Raw genomic sequence first — 23,385 nt, 5'->3', positions numbered from 1 at the left:
CAAACATCAAACCGCCGCCATTTTGAATTCTAATATGTCCGCCTTGACGAAAATAAATGTTCAAAATTCCTATCTCGACTTCTAAGTGGTGAGTGACGCTGAAAGTAGAAGCAAACAAATATTTTAACACACTGAAGTAAAAAATGAACTAATGTGATGTGTCTGACGAATGCAATGGCTGCTATTTTGAATTCCACTATGGCAGCGAAGATAAACATCACGACTAACACTCACAGGCATGCCAAAAAGTGCACAAAAATGAAGCATAATGCACCTTCCACTGACGTCACAATGGAAATACAGCAGCGCGCACTCAATCAGTTACAAACGCGTGCTCAATCAGGTAACCCAATTTACAAACCAGAGATAGAGATTTTCAACACTCCAACATGGCAACTATGTAGGAAAATCCAAATTGGCTGCCATGCAGCTTGTCAGACATATTAAACAAGTCTGTTATTGAAGTCATCATATCACCACGCTTTTAAAGGGGCATTCCGGACGATTTTCATAATTTCACATCATGTAGTACATAAATCAAAAGCTCCATGTATAGATCCATGGAATTTATTGTGGTCCTTGAGCAGAGAAACCAATAAATTGAAAATCTTAAACAAATTACACTGAAGAGTGATGATGACATCAGAGCCTCATATATTTCAGAAATGTAGCAGTGTAATTCCATTACAATACCGCTTGCTCAACAAGTTCACCTGTGAAAATTCATGCATACCTTCTTTTGTTCTGCTTCCTTGAGCCCCAATGCATTCTTAAGGTGAGGCTGTCATGTCATCATCCTTGTTCATTGCAATTCATAATAAATTTTGAAAACATTCTCATTACTTATCCCAATCACTATGAATTCTGAAACTCTGTGCTCAGTTTGACTAATTTATAGTTGTTTAAATGTAAAAGTCTGAAAATCATCCGGAGGTCCCCTTGAAGTGTCAAATTTCAATGGCTTATGTCATTCAGAACTGAAGATAGGGATCTTTGACGGCGGCCATATTGGAATTCAAAATGGCGGCCGACCCAGTGGTCAGATCTCTTGGATTCAGCAATTTTTGAAATCAGTGCCTCAAAATACCCTTACATGCAAAATTTCATACTTTCCGCCGGATGTGAGCATATTTTTCACATATCTGCCCCACTATAATGGATGTACAATTCATTTATTGTTAATATCCAGACAAAAACATATTTACGATGCATGATTTCTGTCTTACACCATTAGGCTCTTTGTCTGTCAATAATACACACTTCATGTGCCCATGCACTTAAAGGGGAAATCCAGTCCAGATAAATTTAGTCTGATAAAAAAGAGTAAAATCTTACAAATTCAACAGTAAAGAATTCACTGAAATCAAATGAAAAATAAGGAAGTGATGACATAATGAAGTTTTGCTAATTTCTGCAAAACAGTTCTTGGACAGTGGAAATGAATATGCAAATGAGTGAGCTTACCATGTCACACCCTCACAATTTTCCATTGATCATGTACAAAAATATGATCAAAATTCAATGTTTCTGTTACGGAAGTCTGAAACATGATGTTATTCCTGGTTGAATAACTTCAAAATAGTGATAATTGCATTTGAATGGAAAAATGGAAATTTCACAATCCTATGTATGAACCATAATAGTTATGGAAGTTGTGAGGGGATGACATGCTCACTTTGCCATTTGCATTATTCAATAATGACGGTTCAAGAACTGTTTCCTGAAAAACTAGCAAAACCTAGAATTGTCATAACTTCCTTATTTTTCATCCCATTTTGACCAAAACTTTACTGTTTGACTCATAAGGATTTACTTGACTAGATTATGCCTTTTCATACCACTATTCAATGGCATGACATCTATGCCAGCAGGTTAACTACACTATGCCACCTTCAGTTCCAACTCCAGCTCCACCTCTACCTCAACGCAGCCTCTTCCTCCTGTTGTCTCAGAAGAGGGAGGGTATGATAAACTCACCAAAGTCCGGCAACTCTTGACCACTCTTGGAAGATGTGTGGCTGTCCTGTTTGAAGATACATAATATATACAGTGTACAAGATACATGTATGAAACGAACCATTCTTAGCTCAGCAGATTTACCAATCTTTGCTCAATCAATTAAAGACTGTGCAGTCTGAGGATCTGTGGGTGGTTCATTTCATTCGCTGCCCAACTGATTACTCAGTGTTTTAGTAGTAGCCATGATAAAAATCATGTGCATGACATATTGTATACTTGGCTTGGACTTGACACAATAACCTGATTACTAGACAGACATCATGCCCACCAGACTTCCAAACTTCGGCCTGATTGCCAGCGCTTACAGATGGATGGTATGATCAAGGGCAATGGAGGGAAGGACAGATGGACAACCCAAAAACACAATGCTTCCTGCAATACTTTGTGGCAAAGGCATAAGTGACCCGCTACAACAAAAGGATCCTAAAGTCGCTGACGGGTGAACCGAGCATGGCCCAGAAAAATGCTCTTTTCAGGCCTTTCCTTTGATCACTTAGCTTCGAAATTTCGGCAGACGATAGAATATACATTCGACTACAAAGTTATGTTAAAAACAGAAATCCGAACGTTTTGACAGACTTTGGTGAGTTGACTTCAAACTCGATTTTCTCGGCTCACATATAGTCAGAGAGCTAGCGACCACTCAATTTACCCCATCAAACCCAAAAGGTTTGACCCTTCAGAGTTGTTGGGGCCACCCTCCTCATTCACAAAATGCGCGTCAGCCTGATCCCTGAGGGTGGGTTCGGCCCCCAGGGACCCCCCTAAAAGGGCCCTTGGCGGGTGTAATTTACCCCATGGAGCCCATGGACCAAACTTGGTGTAAAAGAATGTCCTATGGGTGTACATCATAAAAATATAAAAACTGACAAAATATCTGGTTGAGAAAGGGGTTGCCAGACCGCTAGTTGGCAGGCACAAACCCTTGTTGGTGGTGAATGAGTCTGCGCCAAGACTACACTTTCCCATAGGCCCTGTACTGTAGCGTCTCTCAACAGTCCGAGGGACAGTGCCAGTTTAGTGCATGTAGTAGTCTTGGCGCAGACCCCTATACTCCTAACAAGGGTTTGGCCTATATCCTGGGACCCAGGGTAGTTTGCAGGCACAAATTGACCAGGCACAATAGAACACACTCACACACACACACACACACACACACACACAACTCGCACGCACACATTTATGTTCCGCACATGACTCCAAGTATATACATTGTACAAGTACACAAAACATGTCACTTGAATTGGTAATCTAATTCTACAGCCATAGCACCTGCACATAATACAGGTCGGACCTAATTAAAGATGTTCATACTTTTTGAATGTTTTACATGGATACTATCAATGAACCTTCAAGCAAGAACTCGAAAGCAAGATCTCAAGCGAGATGTAGTTGTTATGTTTTACTGGCCACGCAGCCTGCTTATCCTTTATTATGTTTCCATAGTATTAGTATGTATGTCACAAATAGTTTTTGGAAATGCTGAAACAAGCCCTTTGTTGTCTACCCTATATAATAGGATGCATGACTTGATTTGTAATTACCAGGGTTATAATGACAACTAAATTATAGGCATGAATTGCATTGTAACTGCATAACTATTTGTGACACCCTGAAAGTTGATTTTTTTTTTTTTTTGGGGGGGGGGGGGTGTAGGCAAAGTATCTCACAAATGAGTGGACAAAAATGTTGATACAGTGTATAAAAGAGAACACAAAAACAATCATGTGGATGCTCTCAACATGCATGCTATAGTTAAAAGAAATCAAGCTAGCATTTCATTCAGTTGGTAATTTGATGTTTCAATTTTGTGTGTAATGTCAAGGGTTAATGACAATCACAATGCTATCGTTGCAGTATGTGACACCATAGATTGAGTTTTGTGTGGGGATGGAAAACTAAAGATGATTATAGAAATGAGGAGTTGACAAAAGTGCTGATATAAAGAGAACACATCAAGTTAACACTCTCAACCTGCATGCTATATAGAGCTTAGCATTTCATTCAAGTGATGATTCAGTGTTTCAACTTGGTGTGTATTACTGGCCAGGGTCAATGGCAGTGCAGTTTGCAGTATGTGATACAATTGAGTTTCATTTGTGTGGGGCTGGGAATTATTCTAAAGTTATAAATGTATCTCCAGAATTATCATAAAGTTATAATGTATCTCCATTATAAAGAATCTCCAGGAACAAAAAGTCGACAAAAGTACTGAAATAAGCGTTCTATAGTAAACCTTGTTATCTAATGTTTCAAGGAAGTTCAGGAATACATCTGATTTGGAATTTATTAAAATCGAATAAAGGAAATACTGGCATAAATGTTGTAATCCTTGCCATTTTTCGTACGTAAAAGGTGATATCCAAAAAAAAATCATGTAAGGATTGAGACTTGGTTTTTGCATTTTAATCATAAAATCATGAGAAAAAAGAAGTACTCCAAGCTATATCTGACTTTCTTTTGTTGACACGAACTTTATAAAAGTTATATTGAACACTGTTGATAATATGGTTTACTTCAATGTGCTATATAACTGGTCTTTAGTGCTTCTGTGGTTGGTCTGAAACTGAAGTCTCTACTCACAACAAAGGGTTCATTTCAGCATTTTCTGAAAAGCTATGGTGTCTCATGAGGTGAATACATAATACTGTAAATGGTAGGGCCAGTATAACATACATACAACTTCACACAAATTCTAAATTCTCCTAAGTGTTCCCGCTTGAATGTACATTGATAGCATCCATGTAAAACATTCAAAAAAAGTGAATTTCTTATAGGTCTGACATTTATTATACATGTGCAAGGTATCATGGCTGGAGAGACCTGTGAGACGTGTTTTGTGTAAAGGTATGTAGGTACATGTATGTACATAAAGAAATATGTGAACGTATGCGCATGCATGTGTGTGTGTGTGTGTGTGTGTGTGTGCGTGTGTGTGTGCGTGTGTGTGTGTGTGTGTTCTATTGTGCCTGGTCAATTTGTGCCTGCAAACTACCCTGGGTCCCAGGATATAGGCCAAACCCTTGTTAGGAGTATAGGGGTCTGCGCCAAGACTACTACATGCACTAAACTGGCACTGTCCCTCGGTCTATGGGAAAGTGTAGTCTTGGCGCAGACTCATTCACCACCACCAAGGGTTTGTGCCTGCAAACTAGCGGTCTGGCAACCCCTTTCCCAACCAGATATTTTGTCAGTTTTTATATTTTTATGATGTACACCCATAGGACATTCTTTTACACCAAGTTTGGTCCATGGGCTCCATGGGGTAAATTACATCCGCCAAGGGCCCTCTTAGGGGGGTCCCTGGGGGCCGAACCCGCCCTCAGGGATCAGGCTGACGTGCATTTTGTGAATGAGGAGGGTGGTCCCAACAACTCTGAGGGGTCAAACCTTTTGGGCTTGATGGGGTAAATTGAGTGGTCGCTAGCTCTCTGGCTAATAGAAAACAAACTGGCATTGAAAGATCGCATCAAATATCTTTTTTTTTTTTCAAGAGTTGTCATCAGCAAAATCTCAGTATTGACAAAATTGATAACAGCTACAAGGTAATGATCAGAATTTGAAAGATCAATGTCTAAAAGGTTCATCATAGAGAACATTTCCGATCACTTCACATGGCCTGCACAGACACAGAACACTTTTTAGAATTCAAGGAAGTAATGGCTTTCATATCACTCATATTTCACAAGAGCACATGACATGCTATCATACACTGCAACAAAACTATCAGGGCTATAAATTGCCCATTAAAGCTAGAATCTATTTTTGGGTGAGTTTCCGGGAAGGGGGGGGGGGGGGGGTGTTTCATAAAGCTGTTTGTAAAGTTACAAACTTATGAGCGATTGGTGATCAGTTCTAATAAGCTATACTTATCAGAATTTCGATAATTCAGCACAAGAACTGATCACCAGTCACTTGCAAGTTGTTCATAACTTTACAAACAGCTTTATGAGACAGGGCCCTGGTTGGATACTGAAATTGGAGGTTGTTGTGTTGTGCTTAAATGCAAGGTTTGAAGTCATGTCATTGTAGGATAAATATATTATGAAATTCATACACAGTGCATCAATGTAAACTCAGTGCACATGGAAAGTTATACATTTTCTTTGTTTATTAAGGTCAATCAAACTTTTTTTTTACCAGGATGCAGAAAAGAACACATTTATCACGATTTCTTTTCAAAATTATCCTACGAAAAAAAAAGAAGATATTATATACATATATTTATATACAATTATACATATGTATAATGGATGAGATTTTGATTCCATAAAAAAAAAGAAATACTAAGAGCTCAACACATAGTCTTACCCCATTGAGGACAGACTGATTTTGCTAAACCACCCATTTCCCATACACACCTGCCCGAGTATACTCGGGACTTGTCCTCAATGGGTTAACCATTACGGTTTTATTTTTAATGATCATTAGATCTCTAGTGAACTGATGTACCAATGCAATTTCATGTATGCCCAAATACATTTTGTGCCAAACTCTCAGTCAACATTCTACAGCAATGTGTTTTAAGAGGAAGTACGTACAAAGAGTAACATATGAAGTTTAGAAAACAGTGAATGCAGCAATGAAATTGTGAAACACAAAAAGTGAAAGTTTAAAGTGTTCTAAAATATACAGGTTGTGATTAATTCTGCTTGACACACTCTCTCATGTGACAAAATTACAATGACATATGACAGGAAGTACACTGTATACAAAGAATTTCCCACAATTCAATATCTCAAAGGAGTACTTTAGTTATGAGTCCTTCTCAAGGTATGGACAGTGACTGTAGCTAAACTTAAAAGCAGTAGTGAGTCAAGAAAGGTTTCGTTTTGTTTTGTTTTTGTTATTAAATTGAAAACACAGTTAGATGAAATCATGTTAGGTTAAACAAATTTTACGCATATACACACACAGATATCCATGCCCTTTGGAGGAGCTACATGTAGGTTGAGTGCTCTTTTGAATCTCCCCGGAAAAAAAAAAAAAAAAAAAACATTTATCTAAATTCTTTTTGCATTTTAAGAGTTTGTTCCCAAAAACCGATAAGTCCATTTTTGAAGATTTTGAAGTACGGTCTCTGTCATAAAGTACAAAATAATACCTTTTGAATGATACATTGGTCACTACACATAAAGGTACATGTTTGAAGTTATGGTCAAAAGAAGCAAAAATTCACTTATTATTCTCTTTATTTTTCTTGACCTTTAATCGTAAATATCTCCATTTGGCAAATATGGACTTATCGGTTTTTGCGAACAAACTCTTCATTTCCTTCATGTTCTTCTACTGCACTTTTGTGACACGGCAAGTTGGTGTGAAGTTCCCATTCAGAAGTGTAACACAGATTTAACCACACTTTAAAAAAAAAAGTTATTAGATAGACCATGACAGTGTTATTCAAGCAAACTTTCACTGCTAATCTCCCTGCATCTACTGAATCCCTACATGTTCAAGAAGACATCCCAATTTACATCAAATTCATTGTGATGACAAGTTTGTAAACTGAGAGCAATGAGCTGTCAAAATCTGCCAGAAGGATGTACATGTAAGTATAAAAGGGATGGTATGGCTTTTGTTGAGATGAGGATTCATATTTTAACATTTTGAGAGAAAATCATAGACCACTTATGAAATATCAAAGAGAATACAATTTTACGAGGAATTAGAAAATTATATGAAGAAAATTGGTTTTGGGGCCCTAAGAGGCCCTAATAAAAAGTGGGACCAACATTTTATCATGACCACTTTGTTTTACTTTGTTTTGAGATATCTCAGACATTTCAAAACCAATTTCCATCAAATACACTTTTAATTCCTTTTAAATGCTCTTAAAATTTCATAAAAGTGGTTTCCAATTATCGGGGCAAAAAGTTAAAACCTGGATACCCATCTCAACAAAACCTATACCATCCCTTCTTAATGAAACTTACCTCATTGCAGAACGAGGGGAGATTAAACCACTTGCCAGGGTCTGGAATGCCAACAGTCACGTTTGAAAACCCTGAAATTTCCATCATGCCAGCTGAAAATCAAGAAGAATACATTATAAACACTCTCTTCTTGCAGCAATTAATGAACACTCTCTTCTTGTGGCATTATGATTTTCATACCAGGTAATATTAAGGTGTTGAACATATGAGCATTACCATGTGTTGCACTGATAATTAGATATTCTTTGGAGTAGATGATGATTTCAGGCAAGGAACTTTTTCCAAACACTTTTAATAACTTGAAATGTGAATGTGGTATATAACATGCTATAAAGATTATTCAAGCAATTTCATGGAACAGGGGAAGGGGGTATGGGGAAGGAAGAGGCATGAGAAAGGTGGGTTGTTTGGAAAGGAGGGGATATTGGAAAAGTGGGTCATGTAGCCCATGGGGTAGGGAGGGGTATCTATCAGTGGTGGATCCAGAGGCCTGGGGGGGGGGGGGGGGGGCACACCATGCACACGCCCCCTCTTTATTTGTTGTTTCAACTAGAAATGTCGCTATGGCGACTGATGCCCCCACCATAATGCATGATTCTCCCAATAGGTGTATAGTACAATGTCTTCACAATGTGTGATGACAGTTTCACATAACTGGCAAAATACTGAAATGACAGGTTTGTCAGAAATATCTTGAATATGTTCACTTTCCTTGAACTGGGTTTGCTATAGTTGTCTTAGAGTGCAGGTACACATATTTAGGGAATTGAGAATTTTTGCTTGACTTCCGACGGACCCTTTTATAAGTTTAATGCATTGAGTAATTTCCAAGGTATGAAGAAAGAGTGTAATTACAGTACAAAATAGATTTTTTTTTTTTTTTTTTTTGGGGGGGGGCATTGAAACCTGGCCTTTGACCCTTAACCTTTGACCTTTTACCTTCTGGCTGGAAATTTCCAGGAGAATCTCCATTAGGTAATGTATGTATATGTTAAGTTTTTAAACTAATAATGCAAGCATTGCATATACTAGTATATGAGGGAAATAGTAAAATTTGGAGGATTTGACCTTGACCTTTGACCCCCTCACTATTGACCCATGACCCCTAACTTCCCTAGATAATCCCTGCCAGTCAGTACATGCATATGTACCAAGTTCCATGAAGATACATTGAACCATTTGCGAGAAAAGTGATATTGCAACATTTTCACCTAACCTCTGACCTTTTGACCTTTGACCTTATGACATGAAACTCTCTCTGGAGAATCTTAACGCAGTAGTACATGTCTACACTAAGTTTCAAGAAAATACCTTTGGGCATTGCATAGATATGGGGGAAATAGCAACATTTTTAGCATTTGACCTTGACCTTTTGACCTTTGACCTCTTGCCAATGTCACTAAAATCTACTCAACTAATTTTCCCATCATACATCATCCTTGGACTAAGTTTGGTGAAAGATGCTTCATCCAGTTTTGAGTTATTACGTAAACAGATAAATTTTATGATTTGACCTTGATATTTGACCTTTGACCTCTGTCCGATTTCACTCAAAAACTAATCAAGTAATTGCCCCATCACACGTCATCCTCCGACAAAGTTTGGTGAAATTTGCTTGATCCGGTCTCGAGTTATCGCGTAAACGGATACAATTTCATGATTTGACCTTGACCTTTGACCTTTGACCTTAGGCCGATTTCACCCAAAATCCAATCAAATAATTGCCCCATCATACTTTGTACTTTGACCAAGTTTGGTAAAATTCCAGTGAATATTACTCAAGTTATCGCGTAAACGAAAGCGGACGGACGGACGGACGGACGGACGGACAACCCGAAAACATAATGCCTCCGGCACCACTTCGTGGCGGAGGCATAATTATTGAGGATGTCAAAAAATGAAGTCTGTGTATTTATAAACATAGGTATTTTGTCATACCTGTTTACCCATGCTGACTGAAAGTGTGCGAAGTAATAAACAGATTTCTAGTGGAATAAGTTGAAGAATGGGAGTAACAAATCAGGGGGAAAAAGGAAATTTCAATTTACCCAACTTGAATTTTCAACTTGTATGTCACAATTTCAGTCCCAACCCCATGGAATTACCCATATGGAGAAAAACATGAAATTTCAACCTTTTGACTTGACCTTTGACCCTTGACCTTTGACCTCGTGACTCAAAACTCTCTCTGGAGAATCTTAATTTGGTAGTTCATATATACACTAAGTTTCAAGAAAATAACTTCAGGCATTGCATGGATATGGGGGAAATATTGAAATTTTGAGCATTTGACCTTGACCTTTTGACCTTTGACCTTGAGCATGTGCATCTAAAAGTTGATAGGCACAACTTCACTCACTCATACATATACATGCCAAGTTTCATTTAGATACCTCAACTGGTTTTTTAGTTATGCTGTCCACAAAATTGATTACGGACGAAAGGACGGACGGACGGACGGACAACCCGAAAACATAATGCCTCCAGCACCACTTCGTGGCGGAGGCATAACAAAAGAAATAAAAAGGAAAAAAATAAGATGAAACCCAGAAGTAGCACCAGAAATATTGTTTGTGCCCTCTTTTACAGAATTCCTGGGTATGGAGAAGGGGAGGGGTATGACAAAAGGGAGGGAGTATAACAAAGAAAAGGGGGTGGTAAAGGTCAGTACAGGTTGTGGGAAATTGAATGGATTATGTGAAACAAAGGGGTATGAACAAGGGAAAGGGTAAAGCGAAGGAAGGGGTGTTGGAAAGGGGTGGAGTATGGGGAAGGGAAAGGATAAATGGTAAGAAAGGGTGTGGTGAAGGGAGAGAATGTAAGAAAGGAGAGGGACAAAGGGAAGGAAAACGCTTCATGCTGTCACTCATTCAATTACATCTGTTCAGAATTAATCTAAAAATATACATAACATACAGTTTTGTACTCTGAAGAATTTTGGAATCCAAGCTGGTTTCAAGTGAGGGTCGGTGGTCAATACATTGACAAGGAAACCTTAGGCTCACTGACCTACGAGAGGCATGTCACTGCGGCTACCCTGGAATTGACTGCTGACAGGGGTGCATATTCCTGAGTTGTTGGTCTTCCGCACCCCGAGATTCACAATCCCTTGCCGTGGGTCATCGGGTCCAGGAAAGTAATAAAAGGAGCTGACCATTATCCCATCCACTCCTCCAATGACGCCATCACCAACAGGCACAGCTCCATCTGCAAATTGGAAATGTAAAAAAAAAAAAAAAAATCATAAAAAAAAAAGATAAATAAACCAATGGTCAGAATTGCTGTTAAAGTGAAATTTTCTTTTGTGATGTTGAAATTTTTGTGCATTTCATGCAACCAGAAAGTAGCATGATACATGTAAATAAAAACATGCAAATATATTTCCTTGCCATATGTTCCAGTAGTTAATATTCACTTCAAGGCTACATCAAAATGCAGGACTTGGGTGAGAAGTTCCTGCAACGATCAACCACTCGTATCTAGAAAACTAAGTAGACAAATAAAAAATATAAATACACAAATAAACAGATAAAACATTCTAAAACAACAATATCATACACAGCTGTACATAACTGAAACATCTACACACCTACAAACACCTAACAAACAATTCAAATATTTTTTTTGAATTCATCCCTCCACACATACAGAAACTACTCCAACTAACTCACTGACTACCTAACTAACTAACTGACTGTATAGAACTACGTAAATGAATAAGATAAAACTAATTTACTGTGAAATACATGAAATACAAGATAAAACAAATCATGTAAAGTGTTGTCAGCATGTTCATTGAAAAGTTGCCATGTGCTCCTCTCATGCACTAAGCTAACTAGTCCATGCAGATCTTCTGTCCAGGAATAAGAACTCCAAATTCTTCACAAATGCACACATTATACACACACATCTCACATGCTCCTCCCCCCCCCCCCCCCCCCAAGGGAAAACGCAGTATCTACATGATGAATATTTCCCCAAGGAAAAACGCAGTATCTACAAAGCTAGTCTTAATTACCAGACACTGTTATTTATATGTGAATACTTTGCCAGTTGTTCTGTAATTTGAACGTAAATTACTTTCGTTAGATATACTTGCTGAATAATAAGACATAATGTTCAAAATATCTAACCGAAACAATATTGATTAGTAAATATTTTGATGAGATCGTGATCCTAATATAAAACACAGTGTGCGATTAAGACTAACTGAGTGCACATTAAAACAATTTATAAAATGGGTTCAAGAATGTAGCCAATTGGAAGCGCTGAAATGAGTCACATGTGCGTTCATTAATTTCTCACTAACATTCACGGCCTGATGTCACAATGTTTACACTAGCAGTGCGCACTCCATCAGTTTTTACAAGTGCGTCGCGCGCTACTATACGCGCTGTCAATCCTGTAAACAACTTCTAGTTCGGGCCGCCGGCCGGCCTTTCTTGTGTGCATAACATGTGTGGCGTACGTATACTCTTATACATACATATACTCTTATACGTACAGTACTTATATGTGCGGGATTTCAGAGTGCGACGTGCGTAAATGTTTGGGACCAACATCTTCGGACATCGATTCTTGAGCGAGTGCTACATGTAGCTGACTGGTATTGACCCACAAATGTACGTGAAAAATGATGTTAGTTTTCTACCCATTTTATAAAACAAATGATGCACAGGATTATTTCGTGGCGTTAGTGGAGATGCAGCTCACTCTCGGGTATTTACAATGTAGGGCAACATGCACTCGGCTTCGCCTCGTGCATGTTTCACAATTGTAAATACCCTCAAGTGCGCTACATCTCCACTAACGCACTCTATCCTGTGCATCATTTGTATAACAGCACAACACTGTTAATGACAGCAGCTTGCAGCTAGCTGCACTGAGCATGCAGTCAGCACAGGGCACGGCTAGTCAGCATACAGTGTGGATTAAAACAAAATGTTGTCGTAGGGAAAATTACTCGTGAGCCTAGCCCTCAAGAAAAATTTATCTGAAAATAATGAGTAAGTTATTCAAAACTATTTCAATATTGAAAGAATAAAGCTGATCGTTTGTCGTTTGATAAACGATCAGCTTTATTCTTTCATAATACCTCGATGATGAACATCTTCCGTACTATTTCAATATTAACTTGTTGTGAAGTAACTTTGTTAGGCCTAGACCCTAGTCAAAATTCCTCAGGCTCCGAATCCGAAAGTTTCGGCGAAAGTCAATAGATCTACAATGTATTTGTGTTGTATCGGATAAACGTCAGGTTATGTAACATGTTAGACCCTATATTTAGATCTAAGTCTAAGACATGTCTGGTTAGACAGTAACGTTTGAGTCTTGCGTCTCTTTTCTAACGTTAGACTTAACGTTAATCAGAACTTTCAGGGTCCGTATTCCGAAAGTCTAAAGAAAGATCTAGTGTAGGACTAGAATAGGCCTACTACTAGGGCAGGCCTGTTTATAAAACTAACGTTAAGTAAGAAGTCAAAAAGTAAAACTTAACCACTTAGAATCCTATTACCTACAGTAAGTCTAGTGATGTGTCAATGTTCAATTATCTACTCCATACCATACTGTCTTAAAATTAAATACAGCTGTAGCTGACAATAGATTATATGAGGTAAATAGACAAAATAGAAACAGTTAAGAATAAGTTCTATTTTAATTCTTATCTAGAAAGTGTCTAGACCCTAACGTTAGTGAGACTGGGTTGGGTAAAATGCTAACTACACGCAGCCGCTGTCGCTGTGCGCCACAGCCGTCTGGTCATGCTAGGTAAAATGCTATGAAACTATACACAGCCCAGTCGCTGTACATGGTACGTCGCGTTTTCGCATAGCGTAGTAACAGCGTCTGGTCGGGCTAGTAAAATGCATGCATGATCCCATGCTGCATGCCACAACTTACAAGTAAAAAAAGTTACATTACAAATTTACATGACATAAAAAACTTAGGTTCAATCCAGAAGGAATAGGCCTAGAGAGCGGATGTCACTTCGATCTAGACCGGTTCTAGATATGTATTTTCTCGTCTCGTGTCTCGTGTAGGGCTTCTACTAGACTAAACCTTCTTCTAGGCTATTTTTTTTTTTCTGTGAGTATCATGCATGTATAGCCTAAGGCTGTATAGACTCGTGTAGCCTGCTACGTAGCCAGCCTAGAATAAACGATATAAAAACTAGTCTAGATCGATCTAGGTCCAGACATCCGATTTAGATTTATTTTGGTCTAGACAGACTCTAGCCCAGACTGTACAGATCTAGATCTAGTATTCTAGATGCTAGTTAGCGGCTAGGCCATGTAGCATCACATTACAGCCCTGGCAAGCTTCATATTAAACATGCAATGTTACAGCAAGATCGGTCTGGGAATGTAAGCAAAACGTTCCAAGAACGATCTGTTATTTGTTAATGTTATGAAGCCTGCTCTGTAATCAGGGCATAAATGGGGGGATGGAGGATGCATCCCCCAGGGCCAGAGGTTGAGGATGGTGCATCATGAATACTTGTACAATGATGTATACATGCATACATAATTATGGCAGAAGATTAATCCTAGTCATTCCGCTGTAGATACTGCGTTTTTCCTTGGGGAAATTCGTTCCATTGTAGATACTGCGTTTTTCCATGGGGAAATCAGTCAATTGCATGGGGTTTTCCCAAAGTATCTACATTTTCATCAATAACTTAAAAACAAAACAAAAACACAAAATGATATTTTCCAGGAAAATTGGTAGCTAGATAGACTAAAATTCCACAATGAAGGAATTTTTCAAAAGATTTCCAGGGGCTTTGGCAAAAATATAAAATGGTGAATATCTCGGTTGTTGAGAAATGAAGCTGGATGTAGATACTGCGTTTTTCCTGGGGGGGGGGGGGGCAGTCCTGGGGCAGCGTACTCACCTGGAATGCATCTGTTAGGCACAGGTTTGAAGGCAGGCTGCTTGACACACACCTTGTATGAATCAAAGATGGCCCACTGAGTGTCCTGGTGAGAATTGGTAGAGAATGAAATGAGATGGAGAGGAAACAAAAGTGAACATGAGAATCAAAGCAGGGCCGGCGGAGCGTTTTCAAAAGTGGGGTGCACTTCCGAGTCTGATGAGCTAACAAGCAAAAACAAACAAACAAACAAACAAAAATGGGCCTCAGCCCATCTCTCCCCTTCCACTTCTGGATTTCTTCTGCCAAAGTGATGACATTTTATTACGTATGTATTCCTTTGTATGGTGCACAAAAAGTACTGCCGGCCATGCAAAGTATCAAGTGTCTTTCCGTAATTATTTTTTAGTGATCATGAATTCTGTTATCTCATTGGTCAATCACACTAAGACCAACAACTGAATATTTTCCGTATTCCGTGATATGACGTCATGATATTACACAGCTAGCTGTGCTTGTACATATGCGCGCATAATCAGCCCGCGAGATGTAAGGTCAAAATGGCTAGGCTTAGAGCCAGCAATGTCAACATCATTCACCAGAGGAAATCAGTGATAAGAAGGTTTTAAATAGCACTTACACTTAAAAAGATAAAATCATTGCCCCCTGCTTGTTCTCACAAAATATGGGAAATATCTATGGTCTGGTGCCATATTCGATTCGGCTTTCGGCCTCATGGAATATGGCACCAGGCCTTAGATATCTGCCCGTATTTCATGAACAAGCAGGGGGTAACTAACATTACCTCTGCCAAGGAGGATATAATGTTTGTCAGCAATAGTAAGACAAGCTGGTGGATAAAGGATAACACTTATTAGCACTGCTTGAAATCTAAATAAAAGGCAAAAATATGGTCAAAACTGTAATTAACAAGCCTTGAAAGATACCTTGTAGAAACTCACTCCCCTGCATATAGAGCAAAATTAAACGTTTCCAGCAATATCTCACTTGTATCACAACAATGAATATTCAAGAAGTTATGGTTAAAGTTATCCTGTATTTTCTTATCATTTTCTTTGTTTTTGGCAGCTATAATAAAAAAATATCTCAACTTAACAAGAATGGAGTTAGCTCGTCCTGCGATAAAACTCTACAATTAGTGACTTTGGAGTTAAAAAATGATCCAATTTTTGCTGCATGAGTAGACTGTAAATATGCCAACAGGGCCATGTGAGACATACAGCAATAAAAAATATGCATAATGGAAAATAAAAGGGAAACAACATCTGTAATACCAGATTCAACTACAACTAGAAATACATGTAATTATTAATCTCCACTCAAACTTCACCACTGTTGGTTTCCAGTGTCTCATTAAAGACATGTATTGTTAATGCTACATTGTACATATGTATGTTTGCTCGGTTGGTGTGGCACAAAGCCTGATCTTTGTATCATTGAGCACACTGTCCAAATGCCCTTATACTGGCACAGATATGGTTAACTGGTGTTCGCTTACTGTGGTATAGTTCTGGATTATCCGAAAATAGATCTGCGTCCCATTCAAGTAGTCAATGTACATGCCAAAGCCGAAAGTCATCGCAGAAAAGTCGAAGGCGCCATAGATGTAGCTGGATAACCCAGAGCCGCCTTTGAAGTACTCGTACTGCCCCATGGAGGTCCCTAAAATTTGAAGCACACAACATGAGGACATTTTCAACAGCAAAAAAATATTTTAGTAGAAGTCACAGTCTTTGAAATTTGCACAATATCACCTTCATCCCTCCATTGCCCCCCCCCCCCTTTCAGGCTAATGTAATCTACAAGACTGTATAGCTAGATTTATCAAATTTTAATTCATGTATTTTTTTTTATATTAATTAATCTATGCTAATTTATGCAAAAATATTTTTTTGCTTATAAATAAAAAAATAAAGCTCAAAGACTTCTAGATTTTCGGTGAACATATTCTTTTCAATATCCTCAACAATAATATTGAAGCAAAAATTCGGCTTCATAATCATTTCTGATGTATTTTATTGTTTATTTAATTTCTTATGTATTTCTCTGTTTTTGTTGGGGGTTTTTCGTTGAAATTTGTCGCAGAAACTTTTTAAAACATAATCAGGCTAAAATCAATCATTTTCAGCCATTGAAAGTAAAAATATTTATTTCTATATGAATTAATTGCAAACAACATAATTCACATTGGATTTGTACACAAAATCATGTTTTTGAGCAATTTTTGGGTTGACAGTTTTTTTTTTCAAAGGGGCGTGGCTTCAAAACGGTATGGCCAGGAGTGACAAATTTGGTCTCAAAAGTTGCACGATACTTGAAAGAAATATGTCATACAATGTCGAGGCAAGAGCATCACGCCTTGCGGAATAACCACGCGAAACGTCAAGGGGGTTTGCCCCCCCTTGACGTGGGAATAGGGTTAAAGGGACGGTATAGTATTGGTTTTCAAAGATGGGGTTTCATCAGGCTACCAACTGTCTTGTGAGATAATTGGAAACCACTTACGAAAAATGAAAGAGCATACAATCTTAAGAGGAATTCAAAGTTTGTCTGATGAAAATTGAAATGGCTGAGACATTCCCCCCCCCCCCCAAAAAAAAGGGGGGCCGATTTATAAAAGGTGATACCCACCTTTTATCAGGACCACTTTGTTTTAGTTTGTTTTTGGATATCTCAGCCATTTCACCCTCGAATTTCATCAAATAAACTTTGAATCTCTGTACAATTTTGTGCTCTTTAATGTCATATTTAAGTGATTTGTTATTATCTTGCAAAAAATCCAAATCTGAATCTCCTACCTCAACCAAAACCTCACCATCCCTTCACAGTGATTCACATACAAGCTCCACTTACCGATTCCTGCCATGTACTGCAGGGGTGCACAGCAAGCTGACTGAGCATTGGCTGACGACACAGCAACTACGAGAGTGGTGATGGCAAATAGCTTCATCTTCAAGCTGTGGCAGATCTATAATAAAGAAGAAGAAGAATGGAAAAAAAAAAAGAAATCAACTAGAAATGTCGCTATGGCGACTGGTATGCCTCCGCCATAACGCACGATTCTCCTAATAGGTCTATAGTACATGTGGACAATGTGTGATTACATTTTCACAAAATTGGCAAAATATCAAAATGACATGTTTGTCACAAATGTGTTGAATGTTCACCTTCCTTGACCTAGATTTAATTGGATGAATAGGAGAGCATGTACATGTAATTTTCAAGGTATGGAGAAAAAGTGCAATTTCTGTATTGAATAGTAAATTTTTACCATTTTCATCTGGCCTTTGACCCTAAAATTCATAAGAGAATCACTGTCAGGCAGAACATGCATAAACATGTACTAAGTTTCAAGATAACTTGAGCCACTTCCGAGATATGGAGGAATTGTAAGTTCAGCACTTTCACTTGATCTTTGACCTTTTGACCTTTGACCTTTTTGGCAAAAAAAAAAAATACCCAAAGAATCTCTATTCAGTTAAAAGGCCTACATGCATACACCAAGTAAAAAAAAAAAATGCATTGCACAAATATGAGGGAAATAGTAAAATTTTGAAGTGTTGCCCTTGACCTTTGACCCCTGACCTTTAACCCATGAACCCCAAATTGCCTAGATAATCACTGCCAGTCAGTGCATGCATATATACTATGTTCAATGAAGATACCTTGAACAATTTCCAAGATACAGAGAAAAAAGTGAAATTTTACCATTTTTGCTTGACCTTTTGACCTTTGACCTTTGACCTCATGACCCAAAACTTTTACCAGAGAATCTTAATTGGGTAATACATGTATATACTAGGTTTCAAGAAAATATCTTCAGGCATTGCATAGATATGGGGGATATAGTGAAATTTTAAGCATTTGACCTTGACCTTTTGACCTTTGACCTTGAGCATGTGCACCCAAAAGTTGATAGGCACAACTTCACCCCCTAATACACATACATGCCAAGTTTCATTAGGATACCTCAAAAGGTTTTGATAGTTACCTTGTCCACAAAATTCATTACGGACAGAAGGACGGACGGAAGGACGGACGGACGGACGGACGGACGGACGGACGGACGGACGGACGGACAACCCAAAAACATAATGCCTCCGGCACCACTTCGTGGCGGAGGCATAAAAACTAATTCAGTTAGCTGTGATCAACATACAGATGATAAGAAATCAATACAAGTTGTACATTATTGTCTTGCATGTAATATGGGTACCCTCCTCCTTCTTAAGCTTTTTTTTCCCTTTTTTTTTTTTTTTTTCAAAAGTGCCACTTCGTTACATTGTACACTTCCATCATCAGGATCCATTTTCACAATGCGGATAAACAGGGAGATACAAGATTAACACATCTTGTATCATATTGCAATGTTTGCACTGGGCCGGATTTCAACTAATGGACTTTAGTTCGGCACTATAATATCCATTGAGTTCAGTGTCTAGGCAGATACATTTTACATTTGAATGTTCCCTCTTACATACTACTACTAGAATTGTTTCAATGAAAGCACTATACATTACATCATCACCTACAGTGCAGCTGATGTTGGTGTCTCTATATCATCCTATATTTCTCTTTAAATTGTATATATACCTACCCAAAGTATTGTATATTCATTTCAAATCTAAAACCAGAAGCAAATTATCAAAATCTATACACCATTTACAGAGACAATAGATCATTGCACTAAAAAGACAAAGGAATAAGAACCACTACAAGGTTGTACCTGGCCAGCACTAAAGTACCAGTGGCACTCCACAACCATACACACAGCCACCACCAAATTTTTCTCAATATCTCCACACAAATGTAGATTCTGTCACATTTGAGCTACATGTATACATGTGTGTGTGTGACGTGTGTGAAGGTGCCGACATGCAATGTTCCATCTGTAGAATGAGATAGGCAATAACGAGGCACCTGCACTATTCTTGATTTTGGAACCCCAGGGGCTCTATCATGCAGTTGTCCTTTTAACTCTTTATGTGCCACGTTCGCACGTCCGACTCAGTCGACGGCATGCCAACTTCGCATATTCTGCTCATCACACAAAGCCGCCAAAACCGATCGATATATCGCTAATCCCGCGGTACAACAAAAGCGTTTCACACACTTTTGTTCCTCTCACATACGGCTCGCATTCTATGTGGTGATTGACTATCAAGTGGTGTTCCCGACTAGATTTGCGTGTACATTGTAAGTTTCTGTCACGGTTTTATGTGCAAAAGTAATGAATTTACAGTAATGTAGCAACTGGTAATTCAGAAGACAAATTGAAAATAGATTTTTCATACAAATTATATCGAGGCAAAGTTTGGCATTCCTCTTTAACTTTGTTTACTATTATGTCCATCTTAACAGAAATTTGTAGAAGTTATGCAAATTGGAAAAGCAGAATTCTTTCTCTTCTAAAGCTTGACTACCTTCGGAACGCGGCACACAGGGGTTTCCACCATGGTACTAGTACATTGAGAGTTAAGGCTGGTCCCCCCCCCCCCCCCTAACTTTTTATAACAGAACGCCCCAGGGTTGTGGCACAAAAACAATATACCACACCACTAATATTTTTTTTTTTCTATTTTCTAGGTGTCACTTCCGGGGTGAAAGAAAAATGTGGTATGTGGGGAGGGGGGAGGGGCAGAGTGGTGAAACCCTAAGTATTCCTATGTTCAGGTGCAAAAAAAAGGGCCCCCTTCCCCCCCCCCCCCCCCCGGTTTATCACCCCTGTAATTGAAACATAACAAAGTAAAATCTAAAGCATGAAATATTGTGTCAGTTTAGGTAATTGAAACATAACAAAGTATCTGTAATTGAAACATAACAAAGTAAAATCTAAAGCATGAAATATCGTGTCAGTTTAGGTGCACTGCAGCCCACTTTGCACTCAAACCAAAAGGAGGTAGAGGTACATCCATGCTCAAACTCAGAAGGTAACTCTTTACCTATCCCCGGGGCGCTCCTTATGTACACAATAAGTTATACAGTATTCGGGCTGGTTACCCTTCACCCTACGCGCCCCGGAGACCGCGCCGCTGCACGTAGTCGTTGGGGCTGGTCGCAGTTACCTTTACCCCACCTATACAGAGCGCTGCCACACACACAACTGTGCGGTTGACCCCATACGCCCAACGGTATTACACTGCCGATCGATCCCTATCAGGATTTATTCGACAGGTAGACAGTCTAATTCACGTTAGTATGAATTACAGGGTTGCGAACGGAGAACTCTGGTGCTAATGAAGTATCAAACTAGATAATCGGCAATTGTTGGTATATTAACAAAAATACGTTGAATAAAAGCGAAGCAGTCTTACCAACATTCGTCTTGAAACAGAATACCCGAGTACATGGGTCTGACACGGGAGTCGAGTCCGGGCCTGAGTGTAGAACAAGTGTGACACCCAGCTACTGGCGGCCAGGGCAGGCGGTTTGGCAGGGGCGACAAGCAGCTCCCCTCGTATACAGCAAAATTCTTCCAGGGTAGCTGTCAGTATGCGATACGGGTATTATACAGTCACGAGTTCGTCTAAAGTTGGGAAATGACGTAATGTTTACGGCAGAAGTGACGTAATGTTTACGGCAAATTGAAGCGACTGTCTGTTCGCCACCTGTACCATCACAGTGGCCCAGAATAGCAATGAGAACGCCTACTGTTCAATACAGACCAGTAATTGGCGCTATGTGAAAGGCCCTTCAGCATAATAATTGGCAAGGACTGTTGACACATTATTAGGTGATCCGAGTATCCTCTCGGATCACCTATTGTATCTGTACGGATTCTTTCTTCTTCTTCTTTATTTCTTTCTCCTCAAATCTTGTGCAGAGGTTAACTCAAAAAGTCCCTTACTATCACTTTCAAACTTATACCATGTATGTATCATGTCATAAGGACGACAGATCTAGTGTATCAATGTGATCAGTTAACCGTGACGTCATTATGACGTCATTATCTGAAATCACGTTTACATCAATATCTCATTAATGGAACGGAATTTTTGAATGAAATTAACATATCATATAGTTCAAGTCAAGGTCTATTGATATATTTCATAAAATTTAGTCACGTTCATACTAAACGAGCGCGTACGCGCGCGTTGAAATTCAAACATACTCTAATCAACCTCAAAATTGTTTTGCACACGTTTCAGGTCATTTACAGCATTTCAAAAAAAAATCGACGGACGCGTACGCGCGCGCGCATATACGCACCTACAGCTCATATTAATAGAAATTTCCCGTTTTATTGCACGGATCGAATGTCTAAAATGTCAAGGAATACTTCTACCAAGTTTCAAGACGATCCGACCCAATATGACGTCATACGGGCCCATCAAAGTTGAAATTCCGCGCGCGCGTCAATGGCGATATACAGCGCAACCATGCCAAAAAACCGCCAATTTTAAGTCCGATTTTACTCGTCAGGATGGACGGTGACCCCCCAATTTCTTTACATATTTTGAAAGCTGATGAGTTGTACATGTCATTTCATGGGGTGGCAATGCTGGCAAAATGATTAAAAGATATCTAATTTCTTAATAAAGTAAAAAAAGTAAATTTTCAAAATGACGTCATCAAATTTCAAGTTTACTCGAGCGTATCTCACTTATCCTTGGCCAATTTTTACCCAGATTTCAGTATATAGTAGCTTATTGAATGCTTTTTCATTAACATAATAACAGTATTTTGATTAGATGACGGCATCATCTCGTAAAAAAGGATTGAAAGTAATCTTGTCAAATTTGACCAGTTTACGTGTTATCTCTATGGGAGTGCAGTTTTTCAGGAAATGAAAATTGACATGACTATCTTTATCGAGCACTAGCTCACTTATGCTTCGGTGAATTTCTCCCAGATTTTAGTATGTTGTAGCTGAGACTTTGTGCTATCGTAATGTGCCCTTCGTTTTTTCATACAATGTCTGCATCACGTCAAAAAACCTGGTTGAAATTAAAGCTTATCTTCGATGTATTGAGATATTCTTTCTTTCTGCAACTTTCTTTGCAATAGTTCAAGAAAAACATATCTAATCACCCCCATATTTTGCACATGTTTAGTTCATGTCACGTACATTATTTGATAAAATAACAACTACTTGATCAGACGCCATCTTGGGTATATAAATTAGGGTCAAAGGTCATAAATGGTTCATCCTGTATCTAAGTGAATACATGTTCTATCTCTCCCATATTTTGCACACGCAAGGATCATGTTACAAGAATCATTTCACAAAATAACCACTCTTTGCTCAGATGCCATCTTGTCTGTGCAAAGTGGGGTCAAAAGGTCATATGTACTTCTTTCTGTTTCTTCGTTATGATGTGTTATCTCTATGGGAGGAATTTTTCTTGATGTGAAAATTGACATGATTGTCTTTATCGAGCACTAGCTCACTTACCCTTCGGTGAATTTTTCTCAGATTTTAATATGTTGTAACTGAGACTTTGCGCTATCTTTGAGTGTCCTTTGTTTTTTCATAATCCTGTCGCAATCATGTTAAAATACTTGGTTGAAATTAAAGCTTATCTTCGATGTATTGAG

General features: G+C 38.7%; 1 protein-coding gene across 1 annotated transcript; it reads right to left on the bottom strand.

Moving 5' to 3' along the window:
* Positions 1–74: 74 nt before the first annotated feature.
* On the bottom strand, positions 75–21,225 carry LOC140239046 (development-specific protein LVN1.2-like). Its single transcript, XM_072318942.1, has 7 exons — positions 21,162–21,225; positions 17,701–17,815; positions 16,346–16,509; positions 14,848–14,932; positions 10,962–11,159; positions 7,953–8,044; positions 75–2,023 (listed from the first exon to the last, which is right to left on the bottom strand). Exons 1-7 carry the CDS (start codon positions 21,165–21,167, stop codon positions 1,949–1,951), a joined length of 735 nt encoding a protein of 244 aa, XP_072175043.1. The 5' UTR covers positions 21,168–21,225; the 3' UTR covers positions 75–1,948.
* Between the last annotated feature and the right edge of the window lie 2,160 nt (positions 21,226–23,385).

Source organism: Diadema setosum, chromosome 15 (assembly GCF_964275005.1).
Source record: "Diadema setosum chromosome 15, eeDiaSeto1, whole genome shotgun sequence".
Taxonomy (NCBI): Eukaryota; Metazoa; Echinodermata; class Echinoidea; order Diadematoida; family Diadematidae; genus Diadema; species Diadema setosum.
Note: the sequence above shows the minus strand (reverse complement) of the source record. Positions and strands in the feature narration are given on the sequence as shown.